At 42.5% G+C, this 19,262-nt stretch overlaps 1 protein-coding gene across 2 annotated transcripts in view; it reads left to right on the plus strand.

The window, feature by feature from the left end:
- The first annotated feature begins 2,211 nt into the window (after positions 1 to 2,211).
- The window catches only part of LOC100196612 (cell division cycle 73, Paf1/RNA polymerase II complex component, homolog (S. cerevisiae)), a 73,135-nt gene continuing 56,084 nt past the window's right edge, over positions 2,212 to 19,262 (plus strand). The window contains exons 1-10 of one of the 2 annotated variants that reach the window (XM_014139087.2): positions 2,212 to 2,308; positions 2,819 to 2,994; positions 3,979 to 4,084; positions 4,228 to 4,297; positions 4,458 to 4,520; positions 4,777 to 4,829; positions 5,333 to 5,421; positions 6,001 to 6,214; positions 6,805 to 6,903; positions 7,261 to 7,339. In XM_014139087.2, coding sequence (XP_013994562.1) covers positions 2,864 to 2,994; positions 3,979 to 4,084; positions 4,228 to 4,297; positions 4,458 to 4,520; positions 4,777 to 4,829; positions 5,333 to 5,421; positions 6,001 to 6,214; positions 6,805 to 6,903; positions 7,261 to 7,339 — 904 coding nt within the window. In that variant the 5' untranslated portion in view covers positions 2,212 to 2,308; positions 2,819 to 2,863. 2 annotated transcript variants of the gene reach the window in all.

A 19,262-nucleotide genomic window follows, 5' to 3' on the forward strand; every position in this document is an offset into this window, starting at 1 on the left:
AGATGGTATAGCGTACAGTATATACATATGAGATGAGTAATGTAGGGTAAGTAAACATTATATAATATAAAGTGGCTAGTGATAAATTGTTTACATACATTTTTCCATTATAAAGTGGCTGGAGTTGAGTCAGTATGTTGGTAGCAGCCACTCAATGTTAGTGATGGCTGTTTAACAGTCTGATGGCCTTGAGATAGAAGCTGCTTTTCAGTCTCTCGGTCCCCGCTTTGATGCACCTGTACTGACCTCGCCTTCTGGATGATAGCGGGGTGAACAGGCAGTGGCTCGGGTGGTTGTTGTCCTTGATGATCTTTTTGGCCTTCCTGTGACATCGGGTGGTGTAGGTGTCCTGGAGGGCAGGTAGTTTGCCCCCAGTGAAGCGTTGTGCAGACCTCACTACCCTCTGGAGAGCCTTATGGTTGTGGGCGGAGTTGTTGCCATACCAGGCGGTGATACAGCCCGAAAGGATGCTCTCGATTGTGCATCTGTAAAAGTTAGTGAGTGTTTTTGGTGACAAGCCGAATTTCTTCAGCCTCCTGAGGTTGAAGAGGCGCTGCTGTGCCTTCTTCACCACGCTGTCTGTGTGGGTGGACCATTTCACTTTGTCCGTGATGTGTACGCCGAGGAACTTAAAACTCTCCACCCTCTCCACTACTGTCCCGTCAATGTAGATAGGGGCTGCTCCCTCTGCTGTTTCCTGAAGTCCACGATCATCTCCTTTGTTTTGTTGACATTGAGTGTGAGGTTATTTTCCTGACACCACACTCCGAGGGCCCTCACCTCCTCCCTGTAGGCCGTCTCGCCGTTGTTGGTAATTAAGCCTACCACTCTAGTGTCGTCTGCAAACACACCCTTGTGGGGCCCCAGTGTTGAGGATCAGCGAAGTGGAGATGTTGTTTCCTACCTTCACCACCTGGGGGCGGCCCGTCAGAAAGTCCAAGACCCAGTTGCACAGCGAGGGGTTGAGACCCAGGGCCTCCAGCTTGATGATGAGCTTGGAGGGTACTATTGTGTTGAATGCTGAGCTGTAGTCAATGAACAGAATTCTTACATAGGTATTCTTTTTGTCCAGATGGGATAGGGCAGTGTGCAGTGTGATGGTGATTGCGCCATCTGTGGACCTGTTGGGGCGGTATGCAAACTGAAGTGGGTCTAGGTTGGCCGGTAAGGTGGCGGCGATATGATCCTTGACTAGCCTCTCAAAGCACTTCATGATGACAGAAGTGAGTGCTACGGGGCGGTAGTCATTTAGATCAGTTATCTTTGCCTTCTTGGGTACTGGAACAATGGTAGCCACCGATAAAGACTGAAGCTGCTAGAAGCACATTAGAAGTATTCCAGTGTAGGAGGTTTTTGATAAAAATTAATGTAATGATGTCAGTCATGCAAAACCTAACTTACCAATGTTCACGTAGAAATGCACTAGGTACCTTTCCAATGTAATAGATCCGACAATGTAACTTTTGACATAATTGTGTAACACTTTAGAAGTATAAATGTAATGATTTATTTTTTCAAATTTTGGATAAATAAAATGGGATAATACTAAAATGATTAATCTTTGTGGGTCATTTCAATTGGAGAAGGACATCTGAAGGTACAATTGAACAAGTAGAAATTAGTAACTGGGATTCATTGAGTTTTGGTCATCTACCATTTCAGATCAACCCCTATTTAGACAAAGTTAATGTTGACCATGTAACTGATTTCTAAAGATTTGTTTTATTTGTGTTTTCATCTTGTGCAATAAAGGCACAAGGTGTGTCAATCTATTTAGAGCCCACCAGAAAGTATGTTTGAATATGTACTACTAGACCCTGTAATTAAACATTCTTGTTGGCTACAATCTATACCCATCCCGAGGAAAAATACATTGGAGTCAGTTGCAGTAATTGAATACAGTGGGGCACATTGACACCTGTCGATTTAAAATTGCCACAGTCCATATTAATATAGACCTGTCAATCTGACATCGTCTATAAATTGAACTAAACTGAAAATGTAGGCCTTGGTGTCACATGGTTGTAATATTCCATTCCACTTTCAATGAAATTTAAGGTGTTTTCTGTCGCATGCATTTACTAGCTCTCAGCGGGTACGGTTGGCTGGGTGTGAACTACAATTCCAACACTGTTTTAACATTTAGAAACATATGCTGTGTGTTCCTCCAGTTGATGAACTACACTTCCTCCCCAGTTTTCTTACGCACAGGTGCTCGTAACGCGCTAGGAAGCTAATTAGCGCGGGTAACCACCTGTTTTCCATAAACAAGCGCTGTAAGATGGCGATATGGCCTAACCATGTAAAGGTGTGTTGTAATTGAACCTTTTGTATTTAGAAAATTATTTCTCGCTAATATGAAAGATAAGGTCTTATGTTTTCAAAACCGTACCGCAAGCTATGAGTTTTAACATTCAGAACGAGAGTCGTTGGGCTCTAACAAAACTTCCCCCTGCTAAATTAGCATCTATGAATGGGTTAGCCATTTACAGCAGCCATAGTGTCAATGCCAACCTTAACTATGTCTATTTACTGTCAATTGTACTTTTTGTGTACAGAGAAAGCAAAGAAAATATGTTATGAGGGTAACGTTACACTGGTACTGCAGAGATTTTAGTGCATCTCAAACTTTGAGGTATAACGTTAAAGGGCATGAATTAAATACACTTTTTGAATGTGTGTGTATATAGAGAGATCAGTCAAAATATGTGTAATGCAGTTTGTTTTTAGGCTAGGTTTATCAATTGACATTGAACATAAATACAACTGGAAATTGGGATCAGGCATTCAGTGAGACCACATTGCATTCTGTTGATAGGTGACTGGAGGCCTTGCAATCATAGCTACATGAAGACAAGTGAAGATGGCGGACGTGTTGAGTGTTCTTCGCCTGTACAACATCCAGAAAAAAGAAATCGTCGCCAAAGGAGACGAAGTTATCTTTGGAGAGTTCTCTTGGCCAAAAAATGTCAAGACTAACTATGTCATTTGGGGGTATGTTAATTTTGCTTATAAATTGGTAACTAACTCTTCAATTGGCCTGTTGTAGCTAGCTAATGATTAATGTTAGTTAGCTGCTAGCCACTGCTGTATTGCTAAAACTTTTCTTGCTGTTTGTAAGGTGCGACTAATTGCACTGAAAGATCGCACATGCAACTGGTTTTTACTGTTCGTTTTGGGGTTTAACTATTACGTTAACCGTCTAATTTCAATCTAACTAACTTGCTTATTCAAATGTATACTGATATGGTTCGTGTGGCTAGCTACGGTTAGCTGCCTAGCTAACAGAACCATGCCAGGCAACGTTGTCGTAAGCCTGCTGTCTCGCTTACAATGCAAACCCACCAGGTTTAGTCAGTTAACGGTAGCTAGGCAACGTAATCCATAAGTAAAATTGTCTTTGAGAATCTGCCCACGATCGATTAGCTAGCCAGGTAACTACAATATTGCAGTTAGCTAGCTATTATTGATTTCTGCACGTGACCATAAATGTCCTGTTTGACATTTCTAGCTTGCCAGGTATATATTTACCTTGATGTTATGTGCAAATCAGGTAACTAAGTTGGCTAGTAGAGTTTGTGTGGCTAGATAACAATCTATCTTTGCTTGCAAGCTAGCTAGCTACAGTATTTCCAGTTTTTTTGCAGAACCAACAGTCTTTCAGGCCATAATAAATGTAATAGTTGGACAAACCCTTAATTAACCTCATGCACCTGAACCCAGCAAGTTGGGCCAGTTGTTGGAAGTGTAATTGAAGAGCTGTGACATGGTTGCCCTGGTCACAATTTGTGTGTAATGTCATTAACAAAATACAGGATTTAGACAATAAAAAATAAAACAGCCATAGCTATTGATGCATGCATTGTGCCTAAATTCCAGATTAGTTCCACAAGAGGGGGCCAAGATCGATTTTTCTTTAACAACTGTGGACAAAACTGCTGGTCTAATCTGATGGTAATTTTCACCTTCCATTTTCAGGACTGGGAAGGAGGGTCAGCCGAAGGAGTACTATACTCTGGACTCCATCCTGTTCCTTCTCAACAATGTGCATCTCCCTCATCCATCCTATGTGCGAAGGGCTGCAGTAAGTACATGTATATCATCATTCCAAAAGCTTCTTAGTTAAAATGTGTTGCCTAATGCTGATACTTGTCGGAAGCTTTGTGGTGACCTTTGTCAATTTTGTTGTATTTCCTCGTGATTTACATGGTTTTATGATCACCCTAGACCGAGAACATTCCAGTTGTCAGAAGACCTGATCGAAAGGGCTTGCTTTCGTATCTCAATGGAGAAAGTTGTAAGTATGAATTGAGAATTATTTATGCAGATTTTAAAATATTTGCATGAAAATGTCTCCAATTAGATGGAAACCTAACTAGTAAAATGAATGCACATGTGTTAATTCCATTGAAATCATTGTACTAAAAAATATTCCCCTTTGATTTCCCTCTTCACAGCTACTTCAACAAGTATCGACAGAAGTGCCCCCATAGAGATTGGTTTGCAAAGGCCAACACAAGGTACAGTTTAAGCATTTTGGATACTCTTCCATTGATTGACTGGATTATTTGAATCCATGCATATTAGGAAATATGTTCTCTTGCATCGGATATATCCACAGTCCATGCTGTGAGGCCTAATGTGCTACTTGTACGCCATTGGGTTGTTGCACTTATGAAATCAGTTTGGTAAGACACAGCGAAGTAGGAAGTAATTTGAGAGATATTGAAAAGGTATTGCATAGTTGGCTAATTATTCATTTTTTTTCATCCTCAGTCAAACGAGCAGCAGATGAGGTGTCATCTGAAGCCAAAAAACCAAGGATAGAGGTGAAGAATTTTTTTTATTTGACCTGCAACTTTCTGACTCCTCAGCTGAATAGAAATCCTGTTTAACAAAAGGCCAGATAGTGCCTAAAAGTATTCACACCCCTTGACTTTTTCCTAATTTTGTTACAAAGTGGAATTTAATTGTAATTTGTCAACGATCTATACAAAATACTCTGTCAAAGTGGAAGAAAAATTCTAACATAAAAATTATATATATATATTATATCTATCTCGGGGAAAAAAACTAAAACTAAAACACAAAAATATCTTAATTGGGTAAGTATTCAACCCCCTGAGTCAATACGTTAGTCACCTTCGGCAGCGACGACAGCTGTGAGTCTTTCTGGTTAAGTCTCTGAGATATTTGCCCACCTGGGTTGTACAATATTTGCATTATTCTTAAAAAAAATGTCAAGTTGGTTGTTGATCATTGCTAGACAGCCATTTTCAAGTCTTGCCATAGAAAACGGAGCATTTTACTATAACATTTTGTCATTCTCTAGGATGAGGAACGAGTGCGTCTGGACAAGGAGCGTTTGGCTGCTCGACTGGAGGGCCACAAAGAGGGCATTGTGCAAACTGACCAAATCAGGTATGTGGTGCCTATACCCGTCCATCCAGTTGTTTTTTTTTGGAAGTGCAGAAATGATTTTTTTGTAAAAATGTTTTTACTGTTCTTCAACAACCTTGTACAACTGGCACCAACAAGCTGAATTGCTATTAAAATGTACATGGATAAAAAAAAAGATGTAGGTCCTTTGCAATGGATGAAAGAAGTTGGTAATGTTGGGCCGTTGGCTTTAGCGGAGCAGTCGTATCACTTTCTTATGACTGGCATTAGGATGGGTATGAAGGCACATTCATTGACCTCCCTAGTTACTAAAGGAGGCAATTATCAATAAGCCACCATTGCTGCACACAGGTTTTAAGATTACTAGCTAACAAATCCCAATGAGAGCGGTTAACAGACATGAACACAAACCAGGAACCTTGCTTTATTCTCAAAACGGTGCATTATTTAATCACATTGCTGCTCAATCAACCTCGGACATGAACCTCTACTCAATGACAACTTAGCTTTTCATAACTTTAATAAAAAGCTAAATGATAACGTGTTCCTTTCAGCTCACTTAGTGAAATAAGGGTTAGCTGAAATAATCTCTACCTCCAGGTCACTGTCCGAGGCTATGTCAGTGGAGAAGATCGCCGCCATCAAAGCCAAGATCATGGCAAAGAAGCGCTCCACCATTAAGACAGACCTGGATGAGGACATCACCCTGAAGCAGAGGAGCTTTGTGGACGCTGAGGTGGACGTGACCAGGGACATTGTCAGCAGGGAGCGGGTGTGGAGGACCAGGACCACCATCCTACAGAGCACTGGAAAGGTCAGCGGTCAACCCCTAGACTGGACTGGCAATGACTGGGGGGGGTTGTCATTCTGTCATTTAGGGAATGCTGTCATTTCATGACATTATGAGGCGGAAGCCGGCCACATGGGAAGACACACACGCTCCATGTAGGCGTTACCCTCGGGTAAACATAGCACAAAATTGGCCTTGAAGGGTGGGGGCGATGATCCTTAGCCATAGCTGATCAAAAACCTTTGGTTTAACACTTGTGTTCTTTTATGCCTGCAGGTGGCAGCATCACCACAAGGGAAATGTTTTTTGATTTGGTGGTGAGATCTGCTGTTGTATTATTAAAAGTGATGTCTGAGATTACACATTTTGCAGAAAACCTGGACTAATCTCTCCCCAATTTTTAATACCTCTTGATTTATATACATTTGAGTTTAGGACATTTTTGGGTAGAGGAAGCTCAATGGATTTGTTTATGGTGCTCGCTTTACACATGTCACTGCACAATGTGCACAAAAAAGGGTCCTTTGTAGCTTTGATCTACACATCAATGTTTTTTCTTTGGAGTGATGTCTCGCCTACCTTTTACACTGTGCTTAAATCTTTTGCTCATGCAGAACTTCTCCAAAAACATCTTTGCCATCCTGCAGTCGGTGAAAGCCAGGGAGGAGGGACGCGCCCCTGAGCAGAGGCCAGCACAGAACACCACTCTGGTGGTAAGGAACATGTTTAATTTAATGCACGCTGTAGATGTACCACCATAGTCTGATTTTGGATACACACTTTTGTATTCTAAGAATCCAGCCAATGCATCATTTGAGAATGAAATCCATAACCAGTAAAGGCTCTTGCTGAGGAATTCCATAACATCAATGAGTACCTCACCTCCCTGTTGTCATTTCTAAAAGAAATGCAGCGTGAAATGAACTTGGTGCATCTCCATAAAAATGAGTATGTAACCTGTCGAAGCAGGGTTGAGCGGAGTATTACCACTTTATTATAATAGTCTCAATATGCGTATCATTAATTGGAAATGACCTGTTTTTAAGTGTAACCTCTTGCCTCCCCTCAAGGACCAGTCCATAAGGAACAAGCAACCTGTCCCAGCTGCCTATAACCGATACGATCAGGAGAGATTCAAAGGAAAAGAGGGTGAGTGGGACCAGGGCACATATTGTCATTGTGATGATGTTTCTTTGTAAATATGGCCATGAATAATAGTATTTTGTGTGCAAAGGAGGCTGGTGGGAGGAGCTGAAGGAGGACAGGCTCATTGTAATGGCTGGAATGGAATGGAGTTACGCGTTGTTGCAATGCGTTTGATATGTTTGTCACTAGGGGTGTGAACATTTTTAAATTAAGTTGGGATCCTTAAAGTTAAGAAAAATCCCTAACCAAAAAAACTGTTTATTACATGCTGACCACACCGCTCGTGTCGCGTGCGCTCGCATTGCAAAATAAATGTTAACATGTTATTCAATTATTGCACCCACACTGCTCGTGCGCGCCAACAAGCATCTGCGTTGCCAAGCGCTAAAATAGAAGCCAGTTCTGTTTGTGATTCTGAACGTGGTGTAAGTCCTGCCTCTCCCATCTCCTCATTGGTTTAAAGAAGCTGATAGATGAACCGAGTTCAGGTATAATAACAACTCAACATTTATATCCCAGGACAAATTAGCTAGCAACACCTAGCTAGCTAAATTGCCATAAATGTTTAATGCTTTTTGACCTGTCCCCAAATTAATATATTTGGTTGAGTTTGTTTTGATATTTCAACCTGCGTGTCGTGACCGCGTTTGGTGTGGGGGGACAAAATCTATTTGCGCACGATGGCGCACATGCTCGGCCGGTTTGGGTACGGTGTTAACAAAATGTATGAACACGCTCCCCTCTGCTTTGCGCTGCCAGCCTGCTCTGTCTCTGCTAATGATGCAAGGATGCGTTTGGTATTCGGTCAGTTGCGTGTAGGATACCCTAGCCTAATCATGGCACGATGTCACTGGGCTACAGGGGTGTCTTCAGGCCAGTCTTGCAAGCATGGGGTACCCTACTATTTGTTTTTGTCTCATAATATGAAATTACAGTAGGCTACCGATAGCCTTTATCGATTTAACCTTTTCACACACAATGGAATGTGGCCCCTTGAATGCGCTTCGGCAGGTTTGTATGTCCGGGTAGGCAAACATTTTAATGTGGACACGAAACCTCTGGCGATATGAACCAGCATTTTACTTGTCTATAAAGGAATGAGGCTTCTCAAATCAAATTTTATTGGTCACATACACATGGTTAGCAGATGTTATTGCGAGTGTAGCGAAATGCTTATGCTTCTAGATCCAACAGTGCAGCAGTATCTAACAGGTAATATCTAACAAGTTCCACAACAAAACCTAATACACACGATATAGTAAAGGAATGGGATAAGAATATAAGTATAAAATATATGGATGAGCAGTGACAGAGCGGCTAAGATCCAATATATAGTAAAGAACTACTCTGACTAGTTTTCCATTTATTAAAGTGGCCAATGATATCAAGTCTGTAGCTAGGCAGCTGCCTCTGTGCTAGTGGTGGCTGTTTAACAATCTGATGGCATTGAGATTGAAAAACAGCTTCTATCTCTCTCTGTCCCAGCTTTGATGCACCTGTACTGACCTCGCCTTCTGGATGGAAGTGGGGTGAACAGGCAGTGGCTCGGGTGGTTATTGTCCTTGATGATCTTTTTTGCCTTCCTGTGACATCAGGTGTTGTAGGTGTCCTGGAGGGCAGGTAGTTTGCCCCCAGTGATGCGTTGTGTAGACCACACCACCCTCTGGAGAGCCCTGCTGTTGTGGGCGGTGCAGTTGCTGTACCAGGCGGTGATACAGTCTGACAGGATGCTCTCAATTGTGCACCTGTAAAAGTTAGTAAAGGTTTTTGGAGACGAGCCATTTTTTTTCAGCCTCCTGAGGTTGAAGAGGCGCTATTGTGCCTTCATCACACTGTCTGTGTGCGTTGACCATTTCAGTTTGTCGGTGATATGTACACCGAGGAACTTATCTTTCTACCTTCTCCACTGCTGTCTCTTCGATGTGGATAGGGGGGGTGCTCCCTTTGCTTTTACCTAAAGTCTACGATCATCTCTTGTTTTGCTGACATTGAGTAAGAGGTTATTTTCCTGACACAACACTCCGAGGGCCCTCGGCTTCTCCCTGTAGGCCGTCTTGTTGTTGGTAATCAAGCCTACCACTGTAATCAAGCCTACCACTTTCAACCAAGCAGGTGCCACACGAAAGTCAGAAATAACGATATAATTCATGCCTTACCTTTTGAAGATCTTCTGTTGGCACTCCAATATGTCCCAGAAGCTTCACAAATGGTCCTTTTTGTTCGATAAATTCCTTTTTTATATCCCCAAAATGTCCATTTATTTGGCGCGTTTGATTCAGAAAAACACCGGTTCCAACTCGCCCAACATGACTACAAATTATCTAATAAATTACCTGTAAACTTGGTATAAACATTTCAAACAACTTTCCTAATCCATCCTTAGGTATCCTAAAATGTAAATAATCGATAAAATAAAGACGGAATATACTGTGTTCAATAGCGGATAAAATCAAAGTGGAGGGAGCTTCAGGTCGTGCGCCCCAAACAAGAGTCCACTTGGCTTGACACTCATTCTGAATAGCCATACTACTTCATTTCTCAAAGGAAAAACATCAACCAATTTCTAAAGACTGTTGACATCTAGTGGAAGCCTTAGGAACTGCAACCAGGTGCCTCATAAATCTAGTTTCCCATAGAAAACCAATAGAAAACAGTGAACTCAAAAAAGAGAAATTCCTGGATGGTTTGTCCTCGGGTTTTCGCCTGCCAAGTAAGTTCTGTTATACTCAGACATTATTTTAACAGTTTTAGAAACTTTAGAGTTTCCTATCCAAATTTACCAATTATATGCATATCCTAGCTTCTGGGCCTGAGTAGCAGGCAGTTTACTTTGGGCACGCTTTCATCCGGACGTGAAAATACTGCCCCCTATACCAAAGAGTTAAATACCTTGACTTACCAAGACATTTAGTAGGAATAAAACATTTAGCTCCCATACCATAAACACAGCAGCACATCAATCAGTGACAGTTATTGTTGTTAGGGGGAGATTTTTTTTTTAATGCTGCAGCAGAATTGTCTTTTTATTTTTTTTTGACTGAAAAGTTACAAATTGTCGCAATCGACATGTTATTGTAGCTGTGTTCAATGACTGTAAAGGGTTCCGGTAGATATAACTTCATTGCCCGACCCTAGCGGTCATACATATGTAATAGGACCATTATTCTCCATTGTAAATTGACATGGAATTGTCCATTTGTCAAATCCCTATTTGCTTACATTCCATCCATTACAATGAGCCCGTCTTCCTATAGCTCCTCCCACCAGCATGCGTAAAACACTGCAAGTGCTCTGAATGATTGCTAAATTGCATGGCTTTGAGTGCTTTTCTCTTTAGAAGTAAATGGCTGTGTTCAAATACCCATACTATTAGTTAATTTTAGTATACTGTAAACAAATGGTATCCTTTCAGTTGAGTGTACTAGCGCTTCGCCTGTCTACTGGAATTTGATGCTGTTGCTATGCAACTTATTGCTAGCTTGTTAATATAGAAAATTACAAGCTAGACCTCTTACGACTTCATTAACAATGTCCATTGAGAACGCACACCGACTACACCGCTTACCTAAGCTAAGAATGACGTGAAAAGTCAATAAATATTGGGTAGTTAGTTAGCCTACAGTTAATATACTGGCAAGTTTGTATTAGTAGCAACTAACGTTAGGTAGCTAGCAAATGTACTGGTACATACAAGCAACTGCTTTAATGATATGCTATGTTCTTCGTTAGGCTAGCTCAGCCAACATAACTTTTAACTTATTCGAAAAGTAATTACATTGCTCAAGATTTTCTTAACATTTGTCATTAGTTAAAGCATTGAATTTGTATGCTCTCTCGTCAGACTTCGGCTGCATATCTTACGCCATTGTCTTCAAATCTGCAAATGTTGTGAAGCCACGCCCATTTTCTGAAGAATTGCATTATGAGCCCGAAAAGCACTGAAATTGTGTCCACTGCCTATATACTTGACATACTAACTATATCCATAATATGACCAATAAGCATACTACATACTCAATTTACATCACAAATAGTGCGGTTAGTATTACTATTCGAACACAGCTAATGTTTTTGCTGACTACTCAGTTAGTGGTGGTTCGTTCTGTTTTGGCTTGTTTAATTGTGATGCGGTTCATTATTGTTTGAGGCAGCATAGGCATACATGGTTCTCTTTCAAATACTTGTTTTGATCTATCACATTGGGATTTGTCTTGGGAATCACTACTAGGAGGAACCAATCACATAGCGTCTGTCGGCGACAGACTTGTCGAGTGGTGAATGAGGTGTGCCACTCGCCCACCTTCTGGTCATTCTTGCGCCTCTTCCTTGCAAAGCGCACTACTCTCAGCATGACTTGATTCCTGTCTTCCTACTTAACTGTTCTCAGGCGAACCACAAGGTTAACGCTCCCGAACCTAGGACCTCGGCTCTCGTCTTTTGTGCTGAATAACTGACCGAAATAAATGTTTTTGCTTCTTGTAGAAATATGTCTTTAGCTTTTTCTTTCCACTAAGTCTCCTGTGGTAGCTAGTGTCACACAGCTAGCTACTGAGACTTGGTAAGCTATTCTACATGGTAGAATTGCTAGCTCTCCTCGCTCATTTAGTTCAACCCACATTCTCTTATTTCGTGTTGACTAGACTGACAACTTATCTACACAGATGCTTTGTTCATCAAGAGACAAAGAAAGCGCACGCTTTCTCTGGTTGGCATTGTGCTAACTAGCTAGGCTATTAGCCCAGGCTGCGAAGCATAGCTAACTTGGCTTGCGCTTTACAAAACCAGCTAACCATACTAGCCGTCCTACCAGCCCAGACAGTAGTATTGGTAGCTCCCTTCTCTCCTTTAGTTCAATTAAGGGTGGGCGATATGAACTTAAATTCATATCACAATATTTTCTACTGTCCGGACGATAACGATATAATATCACGATATACTGTACATTTTATTTTTTATTTATTTTTTATTACATTTTGTTCCCTTCAAAGTTAATAAATGACAAAATATTGCTTTTAACCTTATAGAAACAGAAAGCGGGCATTGCACTTATATATATTTTTACTTCTGTGGTAAACCTGTGCAAAAATGAAACAAACAAAGGTATATGAGTTACATATGCAGTAAAGTAAAATATTTAAAGAAAATTAAACTTTTTGGTGGGGGGGGCTTTTTCCTGCCAAATATAAGTGGTCTTTTTTTTCAGCATAACACTGGTCGTTATGAATTCAAGTTGTGAACCTTTTCAAACTAACTTCTTTAAGCATTAACGAGACAGTCTGTCTGTTTCTCAGTTCAACATGTAACAATTCACTACCTCTTCACAAGTTCCGTACCAGGGTTTTGCCTGCCAAATAAGTTCTGTTATACTCAGACATCATTCAAACAGTTTTAGAAACTTTAGTGTTTTCTATCCAAATCTACCAATTATATGCATATCCTAGCTTCTGGGCCTGAGTAGCAGGCAGTTTACTTTGGGAACACTTTTCATCCGGACGTGAAAATAGTGCCACCCAAGCCATAAGAAGTTTAAGTGCTTGTCAAATTGTGAATGAGACTGAAGTGTGTACACAGCCTGTGCAAAAAAACAAAGCAAAGCTCATGCTCAATGCAACTTTTTTTCGTCTTATTAGTCTCATCATGCAGCCTTAGAATGTATTTAAAATTAAAACATCAAGTGCATTCGGAATGTATTCAGACCCCTTAACTTTTTTCTCCATCCATTTTAGAATGTAACAAAATGTAGAAGAAAAATGTTCAATCTACACACACTACCCCATAATGACACAGCAAAATGGGTTTTTAGATTGTTTTTGTTGCAAAAACGTCAATATCACATTTACATAAGTATTCAGGCCCTTTACTCAGTACTTTGTTGAAGCACAGTTGGCAGCGATTACAGCGTCGCGTCTTCTTGGGTATGATGCTACAAGCTTGGCAAACCTGTATTTGGGGAGTTTCTCCCATTCTTCTCTGCAGATCCTCTCAAGCTGTCTTGTTGGATGGGGAGCGTACCTGCACAGCTATTTTCAGGTCTCTCCGGAGATGTTCGATCGGATTCAAGACCGGGCTCTGGCTCGGCCACTCAAGGACATTCAGAGACTTGTGTCGAAGCCACTCCTGCGTTGTCTTGGCTGTGTGCTTAGGGTTGTTGTCCTGTTGGAAGTTGAACCTTCGCCTCAGTCTGAGGTCCTGAGCAGGCTTTCATCCAGCATCTCTCTGTACTTTGCTCTGTTCATCTTTCTCTCGTTCCTGACTAGTCTCCCAGTCCCTGCTGCTAAAAAACATCCCCACAGCAAGATGCTGCCAACCCCATGCTTACATTTACATTTAAGTCATTTAGCAGACGCTCTTATCCAGAGCGACTTACAAATTGGTGCATTCACCTTATAATATCCAGTGGAACAACCACTTTACAATAGTGCATCTAAATCTTTTAAGGGGGGGTTAGAAGGATTACTTTATCCTATCCCAGGTATTCCTTAAAGAGGTGGGGTTTCAGGTGTCTCCGGAAGGTGGTGATTGACTCCGCTGTCCTGGCGTCGTGAGGGAGCTTGTTCCACCATTGGGGTGCCAGAGCAGCGAACAGTTTTGACTGGGCTGAGCGGGAACTGTGCTTCCGCAGAGGTAGGGAGGCGAGCAGGCCAGAGGTGGATGAACGCAGTGCCCTTGTTTGGGTGTAGGGCCTGATCAGAGCCTGAAGGTACGGAGGTGCCGTTCCCCTCACAGCTCCATAGGCGAGCACCATGGTCTTGTAGCGGATGCGAGCTTCGACTGGAAGCCAGTGGAGAGAGCGGAGGAGCGGGGTGACGTGAGAGAACTTGGGAAGGTTGAACACCAGACGGGCTGCGGCGTTCTGGATGAGTTGTAGGGGTTTAATGGCACAAGCAGGGAGCCCAGCCAACAACGAGTTGCAGTAATCCAGACGGGAGATGACAAGTGCCTGGATTAGGACCTGCGCCGCTTCCTGTGTGAGGCAGGGTTGTACTCTGCGAATGTTGTAGAGCATGAACCTACAGGATCGGGTCACCGCCTTGATGTTAGTGGAGAACGACAGGGTGTTGTCCAGGGTCACGCCGAGGCTCTTAGCACTCTGGGAGGAGGACACAAGGGAGTTGTCAACCGTGATGGCGAGATCATGGAACGGGCAGTCCTTCCCCGGGAGGAAGAGCAGCTCCGTCTTGCCGAGGTTCAGCTTGAGGTGGTGATCCGTCATCCACACTGATATGTCTGCCAGAGATGCGATTCGCCACCTGGTTGTCAGAAGGGGGAAAGGAGAAGATTAATTGTGTGTCATCTGCATAGCAATGATATGAGAGACCATGTGAGGATATGACAGAGCCAAGTGACTTGGTGTATAGCGAGAATAGGAGAGGGCCTAGAACAGAGCCCTGGGGGACACCAGTGGTGAGAGCACGTGGTGCGGAGACAGATTCTCGCCACGCCACCTGGTAGGAGCGACCTGTCAGGTAGGACGCAATCCAAGCGTGGGCCGCGCCGGAGATGCCCAGGTCGGAGAGGGTGGAGAGGAGGATCCCTTCACCGTAGGGATGGTATTGGCCAGGTGATGAGCGGTGCCTAGTTTCCTCCAGTGCTGCAGATATGGTTGTCCTTCTGAAAGGTTCTCCCCTCTCCACAGAGGAACTCCAGAGTGACCATCGGGTTCTTGGTCACCTCCCTGACCAAGGCCCTTCTCCCCCGATTGCTCAGTTTGGCCGGTCGGCCAGCTCTAGGAAGAGCCTTGGTGGTTCCAAACTTCTTCCTTTATAGAACGATGGAGGCCACTGTGTTCTTGGTGACCTTCAATGCCGCAGACATTTTTTGGTACCCTTTCCCAGATCTGTACCTCGACACAATCCCGTCTCGGAGCTATATGGACAATTTGCTTCGACCTCATGGCTTGGTATCAAATTTATTTACGACCTCGTGGATTGGTTTCAAATCAAATTTATTTATATAGCCCTTCTTACATCAGCTGATATATCAAAGTGCTGTACAGAAACCCAGCCTAAAACCCCAAACAGCAAGCAATGCAGGTGTAGAAGCACGGTGGCTAGGAAAAACTCCATAGAAAGGCCAAAACCTAGGAAGAAACCTAGAGAGGAACCAGGCTATGAGGGGTGGCCAGTCCTCTTCTGGCTGTGCCGGGTGGAGATTATAACAGAACATGGCCAAGATGTTCATAAATGAGCAGCATAGTCAAATAATAGTAATCACAGTGAACAGGTCAGGGTTCCATAGCCGCAGGCAGAACAGTTGAAACTGGAGTAGCAGCACGGCCAGGTGGACTGGGGACAACAAGGAGTCATCATGCCAGGTAGTCCTGAGGCATGGTCCAGATGCAGAGCCTCGGTCTGACTCCATTAAAGGGTCATTTACCACCTTCACAAGTGCAGTCTCAGTGCTATGATGGGGTCTAAAACCAGACTGAAGCATTTCGTATACATTGTTTGTCTTCAGGAAGACAGTGAGTTGCTGGGCAACAGCTTTTTCTAAAATTTTTGAGAGGAATGGAAGATTCGATATAGGCCAATTTTAGTTTTTTATATTTTCTGGGTCAAGGTTTGGCTTTTTCAAGAGAGGCTTTATTACTGCCACTTTTAGTGAGTTTGTTACACATCCGGTGGATATAGAGCCGTTTATTATGTTCAACATAGGAGGGCCAAGCACAGGAAGCAGCTCTTTCAGTAGTTTAGTTAGAATAGGGTCCAGTATGCAGCTTGAAGGTTTAGAGGCCATGATTATTTTCATCATTGTGTCAAGAGTGTCTCCCTTGATCCTAGGTCCTGGCAGAGTTGTGCAGACTCAGGACAACTGAGCTTTGGAGGAATACACAGATTTTAGAGGAGTCCGTAATTTGCTTTCTAATGATCATGATCTTTTCCTCAAAGAAGTTCATGAATTTATTACTGCTGAAGTGAAAGCCATCCTCTCTTGGGGAATGCTGCTTTTTAGTTAGCTTTGCGAGAGTATCAAAAATAAATTTCAGATTGTTCTTATTTTCCTCCTTGCTTCAGAGCTCGGGTATTTTCTGTATACCAGGGAGCTAGTTTCTTATGACAAATGTTTTTAGGGGTGCAACTGCATCTAGGGTATTGCGCAAGGTTAAGTTGAGTTCCTCAGTTAGGTGGTTATCTGATTTTTGTCCTCTGACGTCCTTGGGTAGGCAGAGGGAGTCTGGAAGGGCATCAAGGAATCTTTGGGTTGTCTGAGAATTTATAGCACGACTTTTGATGCTCCTTGGTTGGGGTCTGAGCAGATTATTTGTTGGATTGCAAACGTAATAAAATGGTGGTCCGATTGTCCAGGATTATGAGGAAAAAACATTAAGTTCCACAACATTTATTCTATTGGACAAAACTAGGTTCAGAGTATGACTGTGGCAGTGAGTAGGTCCGGAGACATGTTGGACAAAACCCACTTAGTCGATGATGGCTCCGAATGCCTTTTGGAGTGGGTCTGGACTTTTCCATGTGAATATTAAAGTCACCAAAAATGTGAATATTATCTGCTATGACTACAAGGTCCGATAGGAACTCAGTGAGGAACGCTGTATGTGGCCCAGGAGGCCTGTAAAAAGTAGCTATAAAAAGTGATTGAGTAGGCTGCATAGATTTCATGACTAGAAGCTCAAAACACGAAAACGTCATATTTTTTTTAATAAAATAGAAATTTGCTATCGTAAATGTTAGCAACACCTCCGCCTTTGCGGGATGCGCGGGGGATATGGTCACTAGTGTGACCAGGAGGTGAGGCCTCATTTAACACAGTAAATTCATCAGGTTTAAGCCATGTTTCAGTCAGGCCAATCACATCAAGATTATGATTAGTTATTTGACTATAACGGCCTTTGAAGTGAGGGATCTAACATTAAGTAGCCCTATTTTGAGATGTGAGGTATCACGATCTCTTTCAATAATGGCAGGAATGGAGGTCTTTATTCTAGTGAGATTGCTAAGGCGAACACTGCCATGTTTAGTTTTGCCCATCCTAGGTCGTGGCACAGACACGGTCTCAATGGGGATAGCTGAGCTGACTACACTGACTGTGCTAGTGGCAGACTCCACTAAGCTGGCAGGCTGGCTCCCAGAAAGAGGGCTGATTATCTACAAATTCTATCTTTTGGAAGGGGCAGAAAACCGTTTTCAACCAGCGATTGAGTTGACTCTGCTGTAGAGCTCATCACTCCCCCTAACTGGGAGGGGGCCAGAGACAATTACTCTATGTCGACACATCTTTCTAGCTGATTTACACGCTGAAGCTATGTTGCGCTTGGTGACCTCTGACTGTTTCATCCTAACATCGTTGGTGCCGACGTGGATAACAATATCCCTATACTCTCTACACTCGCCAGTTTTAGCTTTAGTCAGCACCATCTTCAGATTAGCCTTAAACGTTGGTAGCCCTGCCCCCTGGTAAACAGTGTATGATCGCTGGATGATTCGCTTTAAGTCTAATACTGCGGGTAATAGAGTCGCCAATTACTAGGGTTTTCAATTTGTCAGAGCTAATGGTGGGAGCCTTTGGCGTCTCAGACCCCGTAATGGGAGGAGTAGAGACCAGAGAAAGCTCAGCCTCTGACTCCGACTCGCTGCTTAATGGGGAGAACCGGTTGAAAGTTTCTGTTGGCTGAATGAGCGACACCAGTTGCGCATTCCTACCAGAAGCCATGAGAAAATTGTCCGGCTGCGGGGACCGTGCGAGGGGATTTATACTAACGTTACCATCTGTACTTACTGGTGGCACAGACGCTGTTTCATCCTTTCCTACACTGAAATTACCCTTGCTTAATGATTGCGTCTGAAGCTGGGCTTGCAGCACAGCTATCCTCGCCGTAAGCGACTGCAGTTAGAAGGCATCATGTTAATGTTACTCCTTAGCTTTGGCTGTTGGAAGTCCTGACGAACCATGTCCAAATAAAGTGTCCGGAGTGGAAAAAGTTTAATGAAAAAAAGTTGAGTGAGGGAAAAACTAAAAATGTAAACGGTATTTAAAAGGGAAAAAACATAAAGTTGTCAGGTAGCAAAGTAAGGTTGGCAACAAAATGCAGAGCAGCACGTAAACAAGTCTGCAAGTTGTGACTGGAAATGACACGTATGACACGTTTATTGGTTTTTGCTCTGACATGCACTGTCAATTGTGGGACCTTATTTAGACAGGTGTGTGTGCCTTTCCAAATCATGTCCAATCAATTGAATTTACCACAGGTGGACTCCAATGAAGTTGTAGAAACATCTCAAGGTTGATTCAATGGAAACAGGATGTACCTGAGCTCAATTTAGAGTCTCAGCAAAAGGTGGCTCAGTTGGTAGAGCATGGTGTGTGCAACGCCAGGGTTGTGGGTTCGATTCCCACGGGGGGGCCAGTACAAAAAAAATGAAAATGTATGTATTCACTACTGTAAGTCGCTCTGGATAAGAGCGTCTGCTAAATGACTAAAATGTAAATACATTTAAGTATTTCAAAAAATATATAGAATTAAATGTCCGTGTTCGCTTTGTCAGTATTTTGTGTGTAGATTGACGAGGGGGGGGGGAATTATCTAATCAATTTTAGAATAAGGCTGTAACATAACAAAATGTGGAAAAAGTCAAGGGTTTTGAATACTTTCCGAATGCACTGTATAGCCCAACTTTTGTATCACAACTAAAAGTTAGATAAATTAATTTAAAGTAAGCATATAGGAGTACCTTTTTCTTTGTTAACCGCTCAACACAGAATAGCCGCATGTGCGCAATCCCTCAAATCGTTTATTTTATTCAGCGATGTTCAATTGTGTTCTTTTATAATATAAAATAATGCCGTGGAATTCTAAGCAAATCTTGTCTGCTAAATGAACTAGTGTAGCTCACAGCTTTGTCATAGCCAGATCCAGGCCTTAACATAAGGACATCTCAAAGTATTCTCTTCTTCTGAAATAGACTACATT

Source organism: Salmo salar, chromosome ssa14, assembly GCF_905237065.1.
Source record: "Salmo salar chromosome ssa14, Ssal_v3.1, whole genome shotgun sequence".
NCBI lineage: Eukaryota > Metazoa > Chordata > Actinopteri > Salmoniformes > Salmonidae > Salmo > Salmo salar.